At 34.9% G+C, this 19601-nt stretch overlaps 1 protein-coding gene across 18 annotated transcripts in view; it reads left to right on the plus strand.

Annotated features, from left to right (window-relative positions):
* Positions 1–19601, plus strand: part of CACNA2D3 (calcium voltage-gated channel auxiliary subunit alpha2delta 3) — a 463864-nt gene that overhangs the window by 169060 nt on the left and 275203 nt on the right. For all 18 annotated transcript variants that reach the window (XR_011100159.1, XR_011100160.1, XR_011100162.1 and 15 more), the window contains one exon: positions 1644–1806. Coding sequence is in view for 14 of the 18 variants with exons in the window: in XM_068694140.1 (XP_068550241.1) it covers positions 1644–1806 (163 nt within the window). In the remaining 4 variants the exon portion in view is untranslated. The remainder of the gene's footprint in view (positions 1–1643; positions 1807–19601) is intronic.

Below are 19601 nucleotides of genomic sequence, written 5' to 3' on the forward strand. Positions count from 1 at the left end.
TATAGCTTCAGAAAGAGAGGGCTGTGAGGGTGTATGGGAGAGCCACCACTTTCTATTTTTTTCTTCTTTTTTTTTTTCTCCAGAAATTTAGGTTTATGTAGTTGTATATACTCATGACACATATACAACATATTATTTGGTTTGTCTCAGTATAACCCAATTAAAGTAAATTATCTTTAAGGTCAAAAGTTTGGTCATGTCAGATTAATTTCATTTAGGTTGATTTTCAAATGCTGATGTGTCTTGAACTGTTATATGTGAGTAACAGTAAGTGGAACTTCAAGTTTATATATTTCTCTTATGCTGTAGGTGCTCAAAACCAAGCTAATATACAGGATTTATTCTGAATTCTATTTTAATCTAAAATCCAATTTATGGGGTGGACATTTTGAAAATAAAATTGAAAGAGCAGGATATTTAAAGCTTGATGTGTAAGCGTCCATTTAAGATACTGGTTAAATTATCTATTCTTTTAATGGAAGCCTACTGTTTGTAAAAATTTTACCTGATTGTTTATTAGAATGAGTTGCTTATCACACTGAGAAGCAGTGCTTGCAAAGTGACATTGAAGTTTTTACACTTGTTAGTCTGTTTTTACTGTGTAAATGGTATCAATATTTATCCTTGTAAAAGTTGTGTGGATTACATACCATCTATGGTTGCATAGATTCATGTTATTTATATTGATTTACAATCAAATGGATAGTTAGGGCAGACATCAGGATTTAAATTAATGAAATTCTTCAAAGATGTACTTTGGTATGTTTCAATTAAGAATCATATTATGAAAACTGTTGCCAAAGGTTAAAGACATTTAAGAGGTTAAAAAGTAGTCTTCACTGCTGCCTTCAAAGCTGGATAGAATTTCTGGTTAAACTAGGTCATAAAAAAAAATTCAATTTTATCTAAATTGCTTTTGCTTATCTGGTCAAAAAAACAGGCCAAAATACTCTTCAGGAATCTATAAAGAGGCAGACAATTTCTTGTCCAAAATAAGTCACCACTAAGTTTATGTGCCCACATTAAAGTATGCTTGGTTTTACAAAATCTACAATGATGTGCCAGTGTAAAGCTCAGCACAAAGTGAAGGTTTTTCATTAGGAAACATCAGTCAGTACACGATGAAGTAGGCAACAACATCTTCAGAAGAAAAAGGCCGAAGAAATCATGCTATCATTGGTTTAGTTAATGTTCCTGTGAAGTAAAATTGCTGTTAGCCCATCAAGGCCTAGGTTCAGCACTGATAACAGTTCTTGAACAGATGAGAGTAAACAGAGAGATCATCATTAAATAATTATTAACCAAATTATTTAAATTTAGAGCACTTTGTGTTTACCATAGTGCATGTTTTTTATGTTCAAGGTGTTCATTGGTCTACCCATAACATTTCCAGGACAGGCAGTATGGGTAATCTGAGGTAATATGGGGTTTCCCTGAGATGTGTCGATAAATCTCTGGTTTCATAAATATACCTGTATGAGGATTATAGAGGCATTCTGAGAAATACTAAAAGTATCTTGCTTTTCTGTTCTGGAAGGAGATGCATTAACATTAATCAATGAATCGAGATATGTTATATTAACTTCCTTACATTTTTATGCTGAATGTGAATTCAAAATACTGGATATGTGTCTCTTTTGCAGTATGAATACTTCAATGCTGTGCTCATAAATGAACGAGATGAAGAAGGAAACTATCTGGAGCTGGGAAAGGAGTTCATCTTGGTGCCAAACGACCACTTCAATAACTTACCTGTGAATATCAGTCTGAGTGATGTCCAAGTACCAACAAATATGTACAATAAAGGTAAGATAAGAACTGTTTTATTTCATTATTCCGTTGGCCAAACATGAATTAGGAACTTTTTTCCTTATAAAATGAAACCATCGGCTGACTATGTATTGTGTGTTTTCCAGTTGCAATTATATTGAAATCTCTGCAGAGGAATGCTAAAACTATGTCACAGAATAAAATCAGTTACAAAACTGTCAGAGTCCTTAGCAATTTAATATGGTCAATAATTTGTATATTAGACCTGCATGAATATTCCCATATAATATGGCAGAATAAGTTTATTCTTATGAAACACTTTCCAGCCTCTTTAAATCAGTTGAACAGGTCTTACATCATTGCTTACGAGTTGAATTCTCTTTGCTGTGAGCAAGAGGTACCTTTGAAAGATACAAGGTAGGTGCGTGGGGAATATCTTTTTAGAGTTATGCTCTCAAGCTGGTGGGAATAATTCCATCTGTATACAATTGCACACACAGCTGCTGTGAGTTTTCAGATAATTTTTAGGAGGATTAAAGTATACTAAAATTTCTACTACCTTGAATGTTCTTCATAGGTGCTGTATAGCACATAGTGCTAGCAAAATGCTCCATGAGATATGTTTAGGAATAATGGACCTAGGCCTAAAAATGGGGAAAAGAAGCTGAACTTGCTCAATTTCCTTTTCCACCTTCCCTTTGATCAAGAAGCAGAATTTTCTAATTTTATGGTGCTTATGTAGCACCTGTCCGATTATTTTTATGAAGCCAGTAATAAAAGAAAAAATAAAACAGAAAGTGTAGAAGTTTCCAAACCATGTCTGCAGAATATTTGTTCTTGGTCTGTAGAAAGCTGCCTAATCTCATTATCTGGTTCCTCTTCCTTCTTTTAACAATACTAAAAGACAGCTAAAAATACATTAAATGCTTTCTGTGTAATTCATTCCAGGCTAGCAGTTGTGGTAATTCATGCAAGGATATTGTGTAATGACAAATGGAAGGAGTAGTAGTTCAGATAGGTTTGGCTGGTAGGAGAAGTGATTTATGTAACAGATTGTCTTTAAGTTATGATTCAGGCTTGAGAATCTTGAGATGCCAGAAATTGTACAGTAATGTCTTAAATTAGGGATTACAAAAAAGCAAAGCTTCCTAGACAGCATTTAAAAGGCTGTGAAATGAATAATATGGAATATTCCTACAAGATATGGAAAATGCTTAAATCTGCTAAAACTACCAAATCATTTTTTTGTTGTTGTTGTGAAGTGATAATATTTACTTGAGAGAGCCTACATATTAATACAGCCCAGAATTGTTATTTATATGTATTATCATTCATAATAAAATCAAAAATGGGAAAAAAAAAAAGGTATGGTATGGTTGTAAAGGGCATCAGGCAGACATCAGGCAATCCTACTTCTCTTGGAGAAGCAAACTAACCTGATTCTATGCTATGCATAGGATCCAGTTTAATATGCTGATTAATTACAGATAAGGCCAAAGGCAAAGGGCTTGTTCCATCTTGGTTTGGCCTTTAATGCAGGGACTGCCTGCAGAGATGGGGGAGATAGAGCTCTGTGATGATTCCTATTTCTACTTCATCTAATTCAAACCAGCCGAAATCATCACTTTAAGCAGCTGCAGGAACACATAATTTTATTTTTATCATTTAAATGTATTCCAACTGTTGAAATCTGGTTTCTTGCTGACATTTTCCTTACACATGGACATGATATACTCAGTTTTGGAGACTGACAATGTCTGGAAATGTTACTCTTACCAAGAAGAAGAGGTCAGTATACTTACATTTTTTGTTGCCCATTTCTCAAGTTCTGTCATGCAATGGTATCATAACAATTTAATTAAATCCTAACCTGGGGGCACAGGCCATAGATATCGATAGGTTTACAGCCAGGTATCTGAATAACACCATTTCTCTAGAAAATGGCTGTTGTTTTCAAGATATGCTTTATTTTATTGAATAGGTAAAACCACAGCTCAAACCTGTAGTTTAAAAGTATGATTCTTGATTATTTAAGCAGAGGACTCTCAAGTCAGCCTAGGAAAATTTGTAAGCTAAGTCTAAATTTTGTTACTTCATTTTTAAAATGTTTATTTATTTTTTTTTAGTTCTGGAGATATTGGCAATTTGCAGAGGAGAGTCATAGGACTTGGCAAAGGGTTGAAGAAGGTGCCTTAGACAGAAAGACCCAAGGAGTTCAGTCCATTTAGATTAGCCAAGATATGATTAGAGGATTAATTAGTTTATCTCTAGTTAATTGTTAATCAGCTTGCCAAAGTTTTTAAAATTGAAATTGGGTTCTGTTAAGGTGTGAATATAGGGTGTTGCTGTTGTTGTTAATGAATATAGTTAATCATTGAAGGAATTTACAGTGGGCTATGAGAAAGGTTTTTCTTCCTCCTGGCTAGAAGCCCTTAATCAAGACCAGAAATTCTATTTTGTTTGTTATTTAAATAATACATAGTCTAGAATTAGTTTAGGGAAAAACTTTGGTGTGGTCAGATCGCATGATCATAATGATCCATTCCTGCTGTAAAATCACTAAACTGAACATTCACAGTCCCTAACTGGGCTCTAAACGAGATTGGCTTAAAATCAAGGGACATAAATACGAATTCTCTTCTTTAAATATCTTCTGGCTCTGTCAGCCTCTGCATAGAAAAGATAAAAAATATGAACAGCAACAACAAGGCTAATTCCAGTTCTAAGGAAACCATCAAGTTTCAAATTTGAAAACGTAAAGAAAAAGCAATTTTCATGACATGCTAATGAAATCAAGAAAGCTAAAATACCATAAATATAATAGCCATGATATTAAAATTTAATGTGGAATGTTTTGAAGAGGAAAATAAGCCAAAACAACAACAAAAAAAAAGCAAGCTGCCAACCTGATTTTTAGTCATACATGTAACTCATGTAACTCTGGTGCCACCTTTGACTACACGTTGCGTGTACCTACTATAAATGTAGAAGAAAAAGTAAATCAGTGAATTTTACATTTACCGTACTTTTTGAGTCTGGCATCATTTTAAATTATGAAGAGCCGGTCTACTTATTGATATGCTCTTGTGTAGTCTGTTTGCTTCTCTCTCCTATGCCCTCTCCCCTTCCTGCCTCAGTGTCTCCATATCTTACAGTGCATATCAATTCTTGTTAAAAATAGAAAAGTTAACGATCTTTGGAATATAAATCCTGTAAAGGCATGGGCTCAGAAAACACCCTTTTGGCATTCCCATAATAATCATACAAGGAGCTCAGGAAAAAAAAAAAAAAAAAAGTGGGATGATTGTTTTACAGATAGTGTACCTGGATGCTGATACGGAGAGATCTCTCACAGCAAGTCTGTGAGACACAGCAAGTTCATTTAAACTGCAGAAAATTTTGATGAAATTGGCTTCCTTCATTTTTCCTGTAAGTGACTGCTTATGATAATGTTCTGCTTTTGAAATATTAAAGCACACATTGGGATTCTAAGTCTGTCAGTACATTCTGTTTCTTTGCTTTAAGCACGAAGTGTAATCATTGCTTGCAGCCAAAGGATTTGCAAGGCAGTATCCTTTTAAACAATGAATAAATAATTAAGATTAAGTAAGAAGTTCTGTGATAACTCTCTTCGCAAGCAGTAACTCCTTCTTTCATCCTCAAATTTGTTAACTGATGATTAACAGCTTTGTACAGATTTGACAAAATGAAGAAAAAAAGTTCTTCAGTGAATTAATAGGTATTTCCATAGAGAAGGAAGGGAGGAAGAATGTTACCATTTTCATATTGAAAGGAAAGTTTACAGTTTTGGAGAGTATACAGTCGATCTTAATCCAGTTTGGAAAACACAATACCAAGGCAGAAATCCAGACATGAGAACAACTGTGTATAAGGCACTGCCTGACTGAGCTGCTTTTTTTTTTTTAGGACATTTATTTACATGGGTTATAAATCAGCACCAAAGCAAGTTTACATCTCTCATTTTCATTGTTTAATGCTCTACTGATATTTAGAATGCAAGTGATTTGGGGCACGCTACCTGTCTCAGACATAACTTTAAGATATACTTCTATGGGTAAACCTTCCAAAGATACTCAGATACACATTTCTGCCCATCGTTTGGAGTATTTTAATCAGCTATTGTGGAAGAAATATTAATTTAATTAAAAAAAAAAAGATTTTAAGTTTACATCATGTCAACATTTGTTTAATTACTTTCTGAGATGCTAGTAGCATATTTAGAAGAATCTAGGAATGTGATATGTGATTAAAAAGTAGGCAGTTGGAATGTGGGTTAGGCTTTCTGGCAACCATCCATGAGGAACATAGTTTCTTGCAGTAGAGTTGCCTCGGGGAGAAAGTGAGATTCTGTAAAGGATTTATGTACTTGAGGAGATGATCATACATGTAGAAGGCTTCAGAACTCTCAAATCTGATCTTATATTGTCAGCATATAAAAGGAAAAGAAAATTAGAATAGCATTTTACCTTCTGTTAGTATAGGAATGTGCATAGTCTTAACTTTAAATTATTTCTTTGTCCAAAGTTTATGTTGTATCTGAGCAGAAGAACCTATTCCTATTTTATTTTTCTAAGTCTAGGTCATACGAAATTATTTACCTATGGTTGTGGTCAGTAATTACATGGTTTCTTCCACTGAGGTGGAAGCTCAGCATGCTCAACGTTTTTTCCAGCTTTTGAAAGAGGCTTGTAAACACCTACCTAACATGATGCTGTTCCAACTATTTTCTTGATTCTTTTGGGATTTCAGCAGAATGTAGGTGAAAACCAAAGCTGGGGTGGTTGAATCTTGATGACAAATACTCAGAAAATTCTAAAATATGGGACCTGTTGAGAAATGAAGTATAGTGTGGTAGAGGTCTCTCACAGCAGGTTCTCAGATGCTCATGTTAGCATTGCATAAAAACTATGAAATTCCAGAGGACATTGATAAATGTTACCTCAATATTAGTTGAAAACAGCTTCTATTTTAGAGCTTTCACAATAACTCTGTTTGATAAGGTAAACTTTACCAGTAGTAGTTGGTAGAAAGGGCAAAAGACAGATTGTCTTCTTTTCAATACTTCAGAAATTTCAATACACTAGTAGTACTTGTGTTTTAAAATGTCTTTGTATTGTACCTTTGTGCATTTATTTATGTATTTGTGCTTATTTATTTATTTTGTTGTTGTTGTTCATTTCTTTCTACCTCTTAGGTCCTCAGAATTGTCAGCTTGGTCATTAACAAGAGTTAGACTAGTTCCCTAACTAATGTAAGTCATTAACTGATTTAGTAGTTACTAGATTCTCGTTTATCAAGGATTGGTGCAAACTGCAGGATTTCCCTCCTTCAAGTCAATGACATTATAATATTGCAAAATTAGCATTAGACTGCAGTTGCCTTTTGGGTCCCTAGGAATGTTAACAGGCAGCTATTTAGCCATATCAAAACAGGCACCTGTCTGCCTGGAAGACTTTTTGATATTTTTCAATTTTTGGGACATTATTTCAGTGATCCTTGAATATTTCTGGGACTTGAAATTGCAGAGCATTTTCAGAGTAACTGTAAAGTGTAAGAATTAGTAGTGCTTTCTAAGGACAGTTGATGCGCTGTATGTATTCTCAAAAAGTGACACGTATGTCATTTAACCACCTTTTGTTGTTATCAGAACTTAAGTAGTAATTTTGGATTTTAAGAACTTCAATATCTGCAGCCACTGGTTAGGATTCAAGGGTAGATAGTAAGATTTTTATGCACATACCTCTCTAATTTGATTTCATGACTAGTTTGTGTTTTTAAATGGGCAAACAGGAACTGACTCAGATCTCTAGGTACAAATGAATCCAGTGAAAGGTGAAGGGAGGCAGACCTTTTACACTGGAAACAATAACAAAACTAAATGATTTATCACAGTTGGATAAAAAACAAACGAAAACAAACAAACAAAAAAACCCACTGTCTGCTGAATTTCTGTTTAGAGTAAATGTATTCAATTTAATAATTTCTTCACTGGAAGAAATTCAGACTTAGGGAGAGATTTCTGTGCCTATTTTCCAATTATAAAAGTCCTATTTATTTTTAAAAAGTTATGTTGTTAAGTATGAGCAATGTCTTCCAGGCCTAGTTTTGTCCCAAATTTAGGTGAACTTCTGAAGTTTTCTTGTCAAGCATACTTTTTATTTGTTCCTGTTTAGGCCTTTACTAAACTTTAACAATATGCAAGTTGTATTCCTTTCCTTGTTACCGCTTTTTCCTTGCTTACCAGAAAACACAGTTTCTTCTTTTTTCTACCTTGAATTTTCACCTTCATTTTCTGTTGGAACTAGGTCTTGCTTGGGCTTCTTTGTGCTTATGACTAGGTTCAAGCTGTCATTACCTTTTTTTTTTTTTCCTTTTCCTTTGGAGATGAATATCAATAAACAAATTTCGAGTGTTTGAAGGTACACTTGGATGTTTGGTGTCAGCTGAAGGTTATTAGGGATAAGAAATTCCTGCTTTCTGCCACTTGTCCTTCTGGGTATTACTGCCACATTCAGAGCAGCTGTCATAAACTGTTCTGTAAGCTCTTCCCAAAACTGGTTTAGTTAAAGGAATCGAATCAGCATTTTTTTCTAGCAGAGTGAAATCAGAATCGTTTTGACAGAACTAGGGTAGGGTTAAGCGTATGTGGATTTATCTGCTAGCTTTGGACAGTAGTCTATGGGAGATGTCAGAGGAGGAAGATGCCAATGGAGGTATACTAGCGAAAGAGTTAATGTGTACTGGGATGTGATGCAGTTTGAGAAACATGTCAGACTTTGTATGAGAGAGAAACGAGAGAAGAAATATAATTTATTTTGGCAGGAGAAAGGAAGTAGGCTTACATGAGTTGATTTAAGCTAATGGGAGTTTTTCCTTTGTATTCATTTCTGGTTTACTATATATTTAACTTGCTGAGTTTTATAATGGAGGAATATTTCCTAGAGGATAAACCCTCATCCTATTAACACAGCTGACAGTGGAATTAAATGCATTCTACAGCTTTGCAAGACTTAGCCATCCAAGTCCTTGAGGAAAGAGTCCAAGCTTACTGGACAGATAAACAACAGATTTCCAAATTCTAAATGTTCTTAATTTTTAGTGTATCCTTGTCTACATCACTAGCTAATGTCAGAGGAGAAGACATGCAGGTACATCTGTGCTATATGATGGAGAGTTGTGCAGTCTGTTCTTAGCACAATGGATGTAGACATACGCATAATTCACTGGAGTATTGTATGGAAATATGAATGCAAGATGGTTATATTAGCATGGTTCTGCAACTAAGTTACCAGTCCCTGACCCTTAAGGATTTTAATTTGTTAAGGTACAGCACAAGGTTAATGTCTTTATTTTGCTTCCCATCCACAGGCAGCTAGATTGCTGCTTTGCACTGTCCTCCTTTTGTACGGTGCATGACATATAGCTTTTAAGAGACATATTTTTGTACGCCAATATTATAGTGCTCACTTGTTTTCACATAGTTTGCTTCTGGTGGGATTCCATTATGTAGCCTGAGGCACAGTTTCTTACTTTAAACTCTGTGACCCTAGTAACAGTTTTAGACTAGGCTCAGCAATCCGGTGCTCTTCAGCACAGCACCTCTTTGCAAATGGTTATGTTCCATTGATTTTTGTGGTCCTGAAATCTAACACTTGCTGAACTACCATGTTCTGGGTGGGGAGCATGTTAAGGAGCATATTAACTCGACTATGTACAGTAGTCTGCTGTCATAACCATCTTCTAAAGGGCTTTCTGATCCAAGAAGGCACTTAAAAGTACCTTCCTGCTTTCCTATGTGTTGCTGAAGCTGAATCAAAATACCAGTGCCTGGGCATGAACAGGTAGTTATTTAAATGCATTTTCCTTCTATAGAAACTTGATATCAAAAACTGACCTATCTAAGAGACGATGGATACAGGGAGAAAGTGTGCCCTGTGCAGGAAGAAGAAAATATGTTATAATTGATTGCTGATTTTAGTAATAATATGTCAAAATAAAGCATAAAATATCCTCAAATAGTTGGGTTTGGAAAGTTACTCTCCAACTTCCATTTACTATAGAGAATGGGGTTTATACTATTGAACCATGTTTCAAAATGTTTTTTGTATATGCATATATTTTAAATTAAAGGAGTTACGTGAACTTCTAGCACACTGCTTACAATGATTTCTTTTTAATGTGGACATTATTTATACTGAATAGATTTCTCTTATTTCTTTATACTGAATAGATTTCTTTATACTGAATAGATTTCTTCCTACAACTTTGTCTGACATTTCATTAATGTCTTCCAGTAAAAAAGACTGATTTTTCCTGTCCTTTGTTCCATCAACCTAGTTATATTTTATAGTATACTGCAACGTGATTTGGAAATACATTTTGGCATCACAGTCATTTTTTGTGAATTTGTAATTGACTATGTCTTCATTCCTTACTATAATGTATTTCAGAGGGGAGCAGGTGAACAATATGGTTTAAATCGCATAATCATAGCTGACTTTTTAAAATATCTCCTTAATAGCAGTTCCCTCTCGCCAACCCCTGACATCAGACTGTGTTATGTACATTCTGCTGGTTACCTTTTTAGCACTAGGAAGGAATTATTTTCTTATCAGCTTTGCTGGACTCTGGCAAAAGCCTATCAGCAGCCCAGAGATTGGTTGTCTTACAACAATCTCTGCTATGATAAATTGGCAGGTGCCTAAGTAAGTTACTTTGGCATCATCAGGACTGTTTCACAATTAAATTAGAAAATGTATTTAGGGGGACATCTTTATGTCTGGAGAATATCCTGGGCACAGGCATGTGAAGAAATCATTTCTCTAAATCCCACTTGTTTGGGGTGTTTAAAAAAACATGTATAAAAAATAAGAAGATGACCTAGGATTGCAGATTCTTGAATCCAGGTATGTTTAGATAATGAAACAGCCTTAATTCAAGATGTTGCTGTATCTTTACTCACAGAACACAAGAACCAAAATAGAAAATAAAATTTAACTATCGGTGTGATACAGAGTTAATCTGCTGCTTTAAAAAAAGAATAACGCTGAAGTCCATGAATATTTTCAAGCATTTCTGTCAAAATGTGATATGGTTTATGTCAACTCAACTAACAAACATACGGCATGCAATATGTTGTTGAGAGTCTCAAGCTGTGTCATCAACATATTAAAAAAAAAAGTTCATGAATGTAGAATACAACTAAAAGTTCCATAATAGGTTGAAAAAAATCTTCACTAGTATAGTCAAAATAAATTTTTTCTTTCATTTATATCTCACTGAGACTAATCGTATGCCACTGGAATTGAAATACATTCAAGTATTACCAACCCTGTAGACTCCAACAGTCTTCTAAGAAGTATGAATTTATTAAAGTGATTTAAAGGTCTCTTACAAGTCTTGAAGTATATTTGGACTTGATGTATTTCAGCGACAAGACTGAATATTCCATATTTTACTATGGATTTCAATTCAATTTTTATTATTGCTCTCATTATTTTCAAAATTTGATGGTTTTTCATGTGGAGAGCCTTCTTTTTAGCCTTCTTCCATGACTTATTATATTTATTTTATATAATGTATATATAAATATTTATATAATGTAATATTTTTTCCCCACAAGCTTATACTCTTCTGGAGAAATACACTTTATCTTCATTTCTGAGCTTTGCAAATGACCCAGTTATTTGTAATACATCTGTACTGCCTTTTGTGCCTTTGTCTCTCTTGTCCACTATCGTTTGCTGGCTGTTCAAAGTATAGATTGTATCATGTGACTTAAACCTTTATTTAAAAGCTATGTTTTTGATGATGATTATTATAGAAAGGAATTATTTGCACCAGTTCTTTGCATACTTTCATATTGTTTTCTGGGTTGATGTTTTGTTTCTTGTTTCTTGCATTTGTTTCCTTAATTCTACCTTCCTATCTTCATAATTAATTGCCTCACAAATACTTAAATAACTTACAAATAGTATGAATGCAATGTAGCTTTGAATAATTATGGACTCAGCGTCTTTACAAACAAAACATGAAGTCTAGCCTGTGCTTCTCTGCTTTCCGTGTTTACTCCTTCAATAGTAGAAATACTGCAAAAGTAGATTTCAGACTCAGACTTTGCAAATTATCTTCAAGTTTTGCTTAATCACTTTATATACTGGTAAAGAATATCACTTGTGTCAAATGGAATTTCCATTGCATGATTTTCACTGCATGTTAAAAGATGAGTTTATGCACTATGAGTCAATAAATGCAGACAGTAACCAAAAGTTTTGATTGCATAGGAAAAAACCTGCGGCATATAATAAAGCCTTCTGTAAAAGATATTGAAACATGATGAACCACAACCATTTCTTGATTAACTGAGTTTTTTCAATTTGCTACTTAAAAAGAGCTATGAATATTGTTCAGTCATACTTTCCTATCAACTCCTTCCAAGAGCCTGTCAAAACTGAGATTACCTATTATCTAGAATATTAGAACCAAAACAATTCATTTCTTAAGTGATGCAGAAAGATTATAATCTGCAACTAGCAGATACGTAAAACCACTTTCCTGCAAGGTGTGAAATTAAGAAATAAAATCTTGTCTGTCACTGTTATATATGATTTTATGGACTGTGCTTCTGAAAATTCAACATCCTGGACTTGTTATTTAAATAGTCACGGACACATACTGTCCTGGACCATTATACTTATATTTTGAAATCCATTGACTGAATTGTTTGTCTTCACATTTTAAGTTTTTTAGGACAGTGTTTGCACTGTCTTCCTAACTTTGGTCATTGTTTAATTTAAAAGGAACTTTCTTAGTCTGATTTAGTCAAGTTTGCAGAGAGTTTCCTCTTTTCCCATATTTCTTTGTTTTAACTGTTACAGACTATTGGACAAAGATGCACAGACTTCTCTTCTTGTTCCATCTGTTTTTGCTCAAATTCTGCCTCAGATCTGGTTCTCAGAGTCTCCTCAGACTGCTGCTTTGTTCTTGCAAAGGGCTTTTTCTTCACAGATACATTTGTTTAATTTTTTTTTTTTTTGAACAAGCGTTTTGGAGATGTTGGAATCACTAGGCAAGACGTGTACTACTGTGCCTTATCTATCTTTTATCCTAGTCTCTGTCTCTCTGGCTGTGGATCTAATCTATATTTCTAATACAGCTACATTGCCATGGCAACTAGAAGTCTAATACAAACTACACAGTAACATTAATTTTTTACAGAAAAAGCCCTATTTTCTGCTACTCCTTATTCAGCAGCTGTTGCTTAGTTACTTGGGGCTGGGCTTTACCTAATGACAAATGGGAGTAAGGCAATGTTTGTTCGTGTGCCCTACCTCAGGTATAGTATGAAGAGGCCTTTTGACCTGAGACACCTCTGTTAATCATGGTGCCTCCTGTACGTGTTGCTTCCTGGGGTGAGACAGTGGTAAAAATTTACCATTGGCCTATAATGGTAGGAAATTACTCAGTCTTCTCTTTCATCTTTCCATTTTTAGTATTGTTGTCTCTGATTTGTATTAACTTCTCTGATGATGGGTTAGGAGCTATGGAGCCAGAATTTCTGCTCCTGTTGTGAACCAATGGAGACAGCAGCTACTTAATGCTGCTGCTCCTGCCCACTTGGGCCAGGGTACTAGGTAACGCATCTAGGTATGTATATAATGTTATATTCACAGCACACATTGGAGCTCAACTGAGAGCATTAGGCTCTTGCAGGATGCAGAGTTGTAGGTAACAAATCCTGTTATAAGGCTCCTCATTAGCCCATGCTGTGCCATGCCAGTTCAGCCGCATGGCTTCCACTCTGGAATTGGTGCCTCGGTATGGTCCTGCCCTGCACCACACCTACCTTGGGCATAGGTGTAAATGGGCTCAATGTGAGTGCAGGTATCTCTTGCCTTGGCTTCCATGAGCATGAGTTCACATCAGGTACCACTGACTGCCTCAAAACTTTTTTTTTTCCCCTACAATTTGAATTGTAGGGGAAGAGTGTGGTCTACAAAGACAAATTTTTCAAGAATAAGGTAAATGAGTCTCAAAAGGTAAAGTAGTGCTAGACTGAGAATGCGAATAACAAGCACAGCAAAAACAGCCTCTCTGAATCGGAGTGAACTGAGTGATGTTTCAGAACTAACTGAAATACATTTTAAGCTACATTCAATTCAGACTTTAAAAGCAGTTTTTAACCCAAGCAGTATTACTTTCCATAGTCTCAACATCTGTGACTTGGAGGTATGCTATGTTTGGGGTGCTTATTTGGGGTGCTTACTTTCAGAGAGTCTGATAAGTTATTTCATATTCACTGTTGATTATCTTGGGAATTAGTCAATGTTTTTAAATTTAAGAAAAGCTTGAAAATTCACTTTTTTTTAAAAAAAATAAATAAATTATCCTTTTGTGTGTGACAAATGTGGGTATTTTGTTGCATCGTAGATCAGTTCTCTACCTGGAGCAGAAGTTTGTGCCAAAATCAGGCATTATTTTTTTAATGTATCTGTTTGCAGAGAGATTCAGGATTCTTCTTCCATCAACAAATAGGAATAAATTCCACCCAAGCAGGCTTTAGGAAACTTCAGTGAGGGTACCATTGTCTTGTTGTTAAAACAATTGCTTTGTTTTCTGAAAAGTGCAAAAAAAAAATCAATCACTTCAAACACAGAAAGTATCTTTCTTCCTACCTTTTTCTCTGTATTTTGAGTCTGGAAGACTATTGTTTGGGGGATTTTCTTGTTGGTCACTTCCCTTTTTGTTTAACTACTCTGTAAGCCAAAGAAATGCTTGAACATATCAAAAAATCAAATCAAAACAAAACAAAACAATATACATTTAGGTCTATAGATATGTACAGGATATGTGTGTGTAAATATATCATACGTTTAGCAAAGAGCTTCCTGTCCGTAGAGAATTTGTTTCAGGTTATTGTTCATCAGTACCCTCTGGTGTGCAAGTTGTTTCACTTTTTTGGTAAGTAATGTACCTTTAAATATTGAAAATGTATAACTTGTTTGTTCTCCTTTAGAGTGCTAATTTTCCTTACTTTTGTTCATTTCTTTATTTTAATGAGAAAAAGTGATCAGAATATGTTCTGTTATTGACTTAAAATAACAAACAGGAAAAATTACAGAAGCTAGCTTTCAGAGTGGAATATTAAAGAAAAAAATCTCATGATTCCGTAGAAGATTATTTTTAATGGATTGAGTTCACTTGCTAGGAATGCATTGGGGGTTTTTGTTTGTTTTTCAGTTTGTTTTGCTTTACTTTAAGATTTTTTCAAGACATTATTTCCCCCGTGAACTATGTTGTGAAAGCATTCTTCATCTGTACACTTAGCAGTAATTGACATAATAGTTCTGGTTTTCTGAAATCCTTTAAGACTGAATATAAAAAGCCTTTTCATTAAATGGCTGTATGGCAAAGGTAAGAATTGTAGTTTTTGTTTTGTATGGAGCAGAGAAGGTTGACATTTACATGAAGAATCATAGAAGTTTATACAAAGATGCGCTTTTATTTATTTATGCATTTTATTCATTTTTCTACTATTTTAGAATGGAGTAATTATTTGCCTCTCTATCCTGCTACATAACAAGGAGCCATACTGGATTTTTCTTGGATCCGTGTTTTGTGAAGAGAAAAGGAGGCATGCTCTTCTCGTCAAGTATTAGTATGCTTGGCTAGAATATAAACTGTTTCAAAACACCATTTGGCTAAAAACCTACAAAGACAATTTTATGCTGTACTTTGTTTATCTAGGTGTCTTTCTTATATCTTTTATTTGGCATGTTCCTAAAGGAGCAAATAATGTTAAGAATCCATAAGTGATATTGTGTTGTATTTGTCCCTAGATGTATTTGTGCATCTGCTCTGTGTTTTCAGTATGTTTTAATGCTAGTTTCAGAAGCTTTGAACCTGACAAACGTTTTAATATCAGTGGGGCTTTTTCCAACTGTTTTGGTTTGAATGGAGCTTCCCTTCTACTCAAATTGTGCAAGTAGTCTTTTGTGCAAGGAGAATGTGTGACTCAAGGCTTATAAAGCAGTACAACATTAAGAGATGATTGACTTGAGAGGGTGAGACACAGTTACTTGTTGTGCTGCTAATAAGTGTACTCTCATTGATACTTAACACATTTGTATTGTGTTGATACTTCCAGGAATGTACTGATGTTTAAATGGCTTATTATCATCCAGTATGACTGAATGTGTTTTGCAGACTAAAACACCTCTTTCTAGAGGTTCTCATGCCTCCATTTGTTGTATACAACAGGCATGATGTGGTGGGTAAAAGTAGAGGTCTTTAATGTCTCCCATTGTAAGTGTCATTATGGGACCTTTTTTGCACTGTGTGGTGTAACTAAATTGGCTTGTTTCTATAATTCCGTGCATCTCTTTGAGTATCAGAAGATTAGGAATTAGACATTTATAGTAAAATGTTAATTTACAGGTTTGCCTGGTCCTTTTTTAGAACAGTTTTTGTAAAGATTTGTGAACAGGTCTTTCCTTGAGCAATTTCTGAAAGGATGGCTTTTATTTCCAAGGCTGTACCTTGCCTTTGTTGTATATCACTTTAACAACAGCTCTGCTAAAATTGCCCCTTTTGGTATGTTATGCATTAAATATTTTACAGCACAATTGGCTTCATTTAGCAGCCATCACATTTGCCTTCATTTCCTGTAGTTTGTAATGCATTCCACTGGCTTTCTGTGTTGTATTTCATAATGCTTTTTCCTGCCCTGCCACTGGTACAGGTCTCGATTTCCTGGTTGCTGACAGTCATGGTTCCATCAGCCTGTGCAGAAATTTCTTCTTACCATGTGTCAGAATTAGCTCTGTTTTCAGTCTTTAATTTTGCTACTACGATAAAATTGATGCATATAGAGGGTCTCCATTCATTTTGGTTAATTCTTATGTTTTGCGTGTTTGCTTTCTCTTTGCTATCTAGAATTTTTTATTTTATTTTATTTTATTTTATTTTATTTTATTTTATTTTATTTATTTATTTTTTTTTTCTGACAGTATTTTTTCATGTATTTTAATTTGTTTCTCAGTCATACCCTGGCATCCTACAGCTCCTCAGAGTGTTATTTATTACCTATCAGCTTTCATAGTCTTGGGCTATGTCTTCTCTAAAAATACAGAATTATCCTGCTATCTGTAGTCACATCAATTTATGGTGTGATCCTCTGTCAACACTACTGGGTTTTGGCTTCGGATCTCCTCTGCGAAGGCCTTTTACGAAATTGCCAGGTAGACAATCCTGTTTTCTTATACTGTATTAGTGATAGGTATAACTGTCCCATGTGCTTGGCTCCTGTGACAGCTGCTCTATTACAGAAGAGTCTTGGTAGCTCTTCCAGAGATGGACAGCATGTGCATACTTTGACTTTTGCTCCAAGACCCTAATATTCTGTTCAAACCTGCTTATGTCCTGTATTGAGAGCTTTGCTCTAACCACTTCAGAGAGCTACCTTTCCATTGTTTGCTTTTAGCTGTTTTATCTGAGAAGTTAAGCAGAGTCAAACCAGGTCAGTTGCTGAATGGGTAGCCTCAAAGGTAGCTGATTTGCTGCAGGAAGTTTTTTTATATTTAATTGGGTTGCAAGCTATTCTCAGAGTCAGGACTAAATCTTTATTGCCAAATTAGCTAGCATTAGGGAGGACTTTACCGCTGTAATTCTGTCTTTCAAATGAACTAAAGTTGAATCTCAGGCCACCATATTCACTACTAAATAAATAATAAAAAATCATGAAAGCCATTGTGAAAATAAATGCATCTGGCCATACTCCAGTTCTTGCCACTTCAAAGGAGAAGGGGCATGTAATTAGGGCAACATTGGAAACTGAAACAAGTACATATCCACCACTATGCCTCTGCGCCATCATACACTTGAAGGCTTTACCACTCCATATACCTGTGAGGAGGGAATGTGCTTTCTGATATTGCTGAATGGTTCACAGCACATAAAGCAAAATGGACAAACACCTTCGTCTGTGCCTACAGTTGTCCAGATGCTTTGATCTGTGAGCTGATGCATCCACATTACCCAGTAGAAGGACAGAGAAGGGAAGAGAGAGAAAAAAGCAAAGGCAGTTGCCAAAATTGGCACCCAGCCCTAGCTCTTGAATATGTTGGATCACCCTGAAAAGCATTCATATTAGTGTTGAGTAGTATAATTATTAGATTGTTGGTGTATGTCCCAGCAAAGTATGTGATTTTGTTATTCTTTAAAATATGACCAGACTAAATATGTTGTCAGTGTCATCAAAACTAAGCTAATTTTGCTGCTATCTTTGAGCCAAAAGGATGCCGGATTTTGCATTCTTTTCCAGTGCTTGGTCCTGTAGGCTATGCGCATACTGCTTTATTGTATGACAGTACTGCTCTGCAATGTTAGCGGCTGCCCTTGAGGCCAGATATTACATGAAGGAACACCATTTTGGATGCCAGTATCTTTGTCAGCTTTCCAGGAGAAATTAACGGTCATATTACAGAGTCAAAATAATTGGGGAGAAAACAAAGGATTATCAGTAACATTTTTTCTTGGTAAGAATGTAGAGTATGGAAACAGCAGTATGCCACATTTTCTTCATAGTAACTGAATTCCTTGGTAGGAATTTTCTTATTTTCTTCTTATTTTTTATTATTTTCTATAAAGTTTCTGTAATTGGAAAGCAAAATGCACTATGTATGAATTAGTTTATTTCCATAGACTTATCTTACGCTAGATACTATCATGGATTTTGTGAATTAAAGTACTTTTCATTATAGTGCTAACCTCTGTCATGCTGATGTGCATCTTTCAGTCTGCACACTGTGGTTGCCTTTGTTGAGTGTTCAGCCCTACGTCTTAGCATCAGCAGTATCTGTGACAGCAGGTTAACTGCTACATGCATTTTTACTGTTCTTTCACAATATATTTCAGATTCACGTCAATGTACCTATTTGCTTGGAGACTGGTTTTGTATTAAATGTCAATAAAAAACTGATAGCATCTACGCAAACAGCAATGGAACAAAATCCCATATAATTGCAAGTAATCCCATCTAAAAGGTCAGGGAATACTTGAATTGTTTTTAGCTGTTACTGTCAGGAAGCACAAGCAGAAATTATGTTTCAAGATGTGTGGCAGAAGATGTTTACACTTCTTGTCTTTGAATCAGCCCCCTAACATCACATAAATTATTTTGCATTTATATTATGTTCTTACATTTTATTCTTTTCCTCCCTTCTCAGATTCCTGAGTATTCACAAATACTTAGTTACCGATATTGAAAAGTAACTATTTTGGGAATGCAGATGACATTCACCAAAAATCTGAAAACTTCATATTGTTTCTAAATGAAGTAATGGGGGCAATTTAAGCAGAACATAATTACTAAAACTAAGAGTTGCCCAGAACTATAAGCTTAACATATATTATTGAAAGATGGTCCTCTAAAAATTTAATGTGGATATATGGCCAGGAACTTCGTGGCATTTAGGATGGCACATGTTCTTGGAGATGTGTCCATGTAACAGTCATCAAATTTACAGCAAGGAGCTTGGTTTTGAGATCAGTTTGCCTGAGGGTGTAGTAACTAGTAGAGAGAGGTAATTTTCACTTATAAGCTATCTGCCTTCAGTTTGTTACTGTGGATAGATTTATTTTTTTCCCCACTTCAGTTTTTACTCCAGTATTAAAAGGATTAAACTGTGTGACCTAATTTGCGTAAAAAAAAAAAAAAAAGAAAAGAAAAAAAATGCATAAAATTTGACTGATAGATTTCTCTTGGCATATTGTAAAAAGAACAGCATGATAGACATGCAGGGTATAGGAAG

This window comes from Anas acuta, chromosome 11 (assembly GCF_963932015.1).
Source record: "Anas acuta chromosome 11, bAnaAcu1.1, whole genome shotgun sequence".
NCBI lineage: Eukaryota > Metazoa > Chordata > Aves > Anseriformes > Anatidae > Anas > Anas acuta.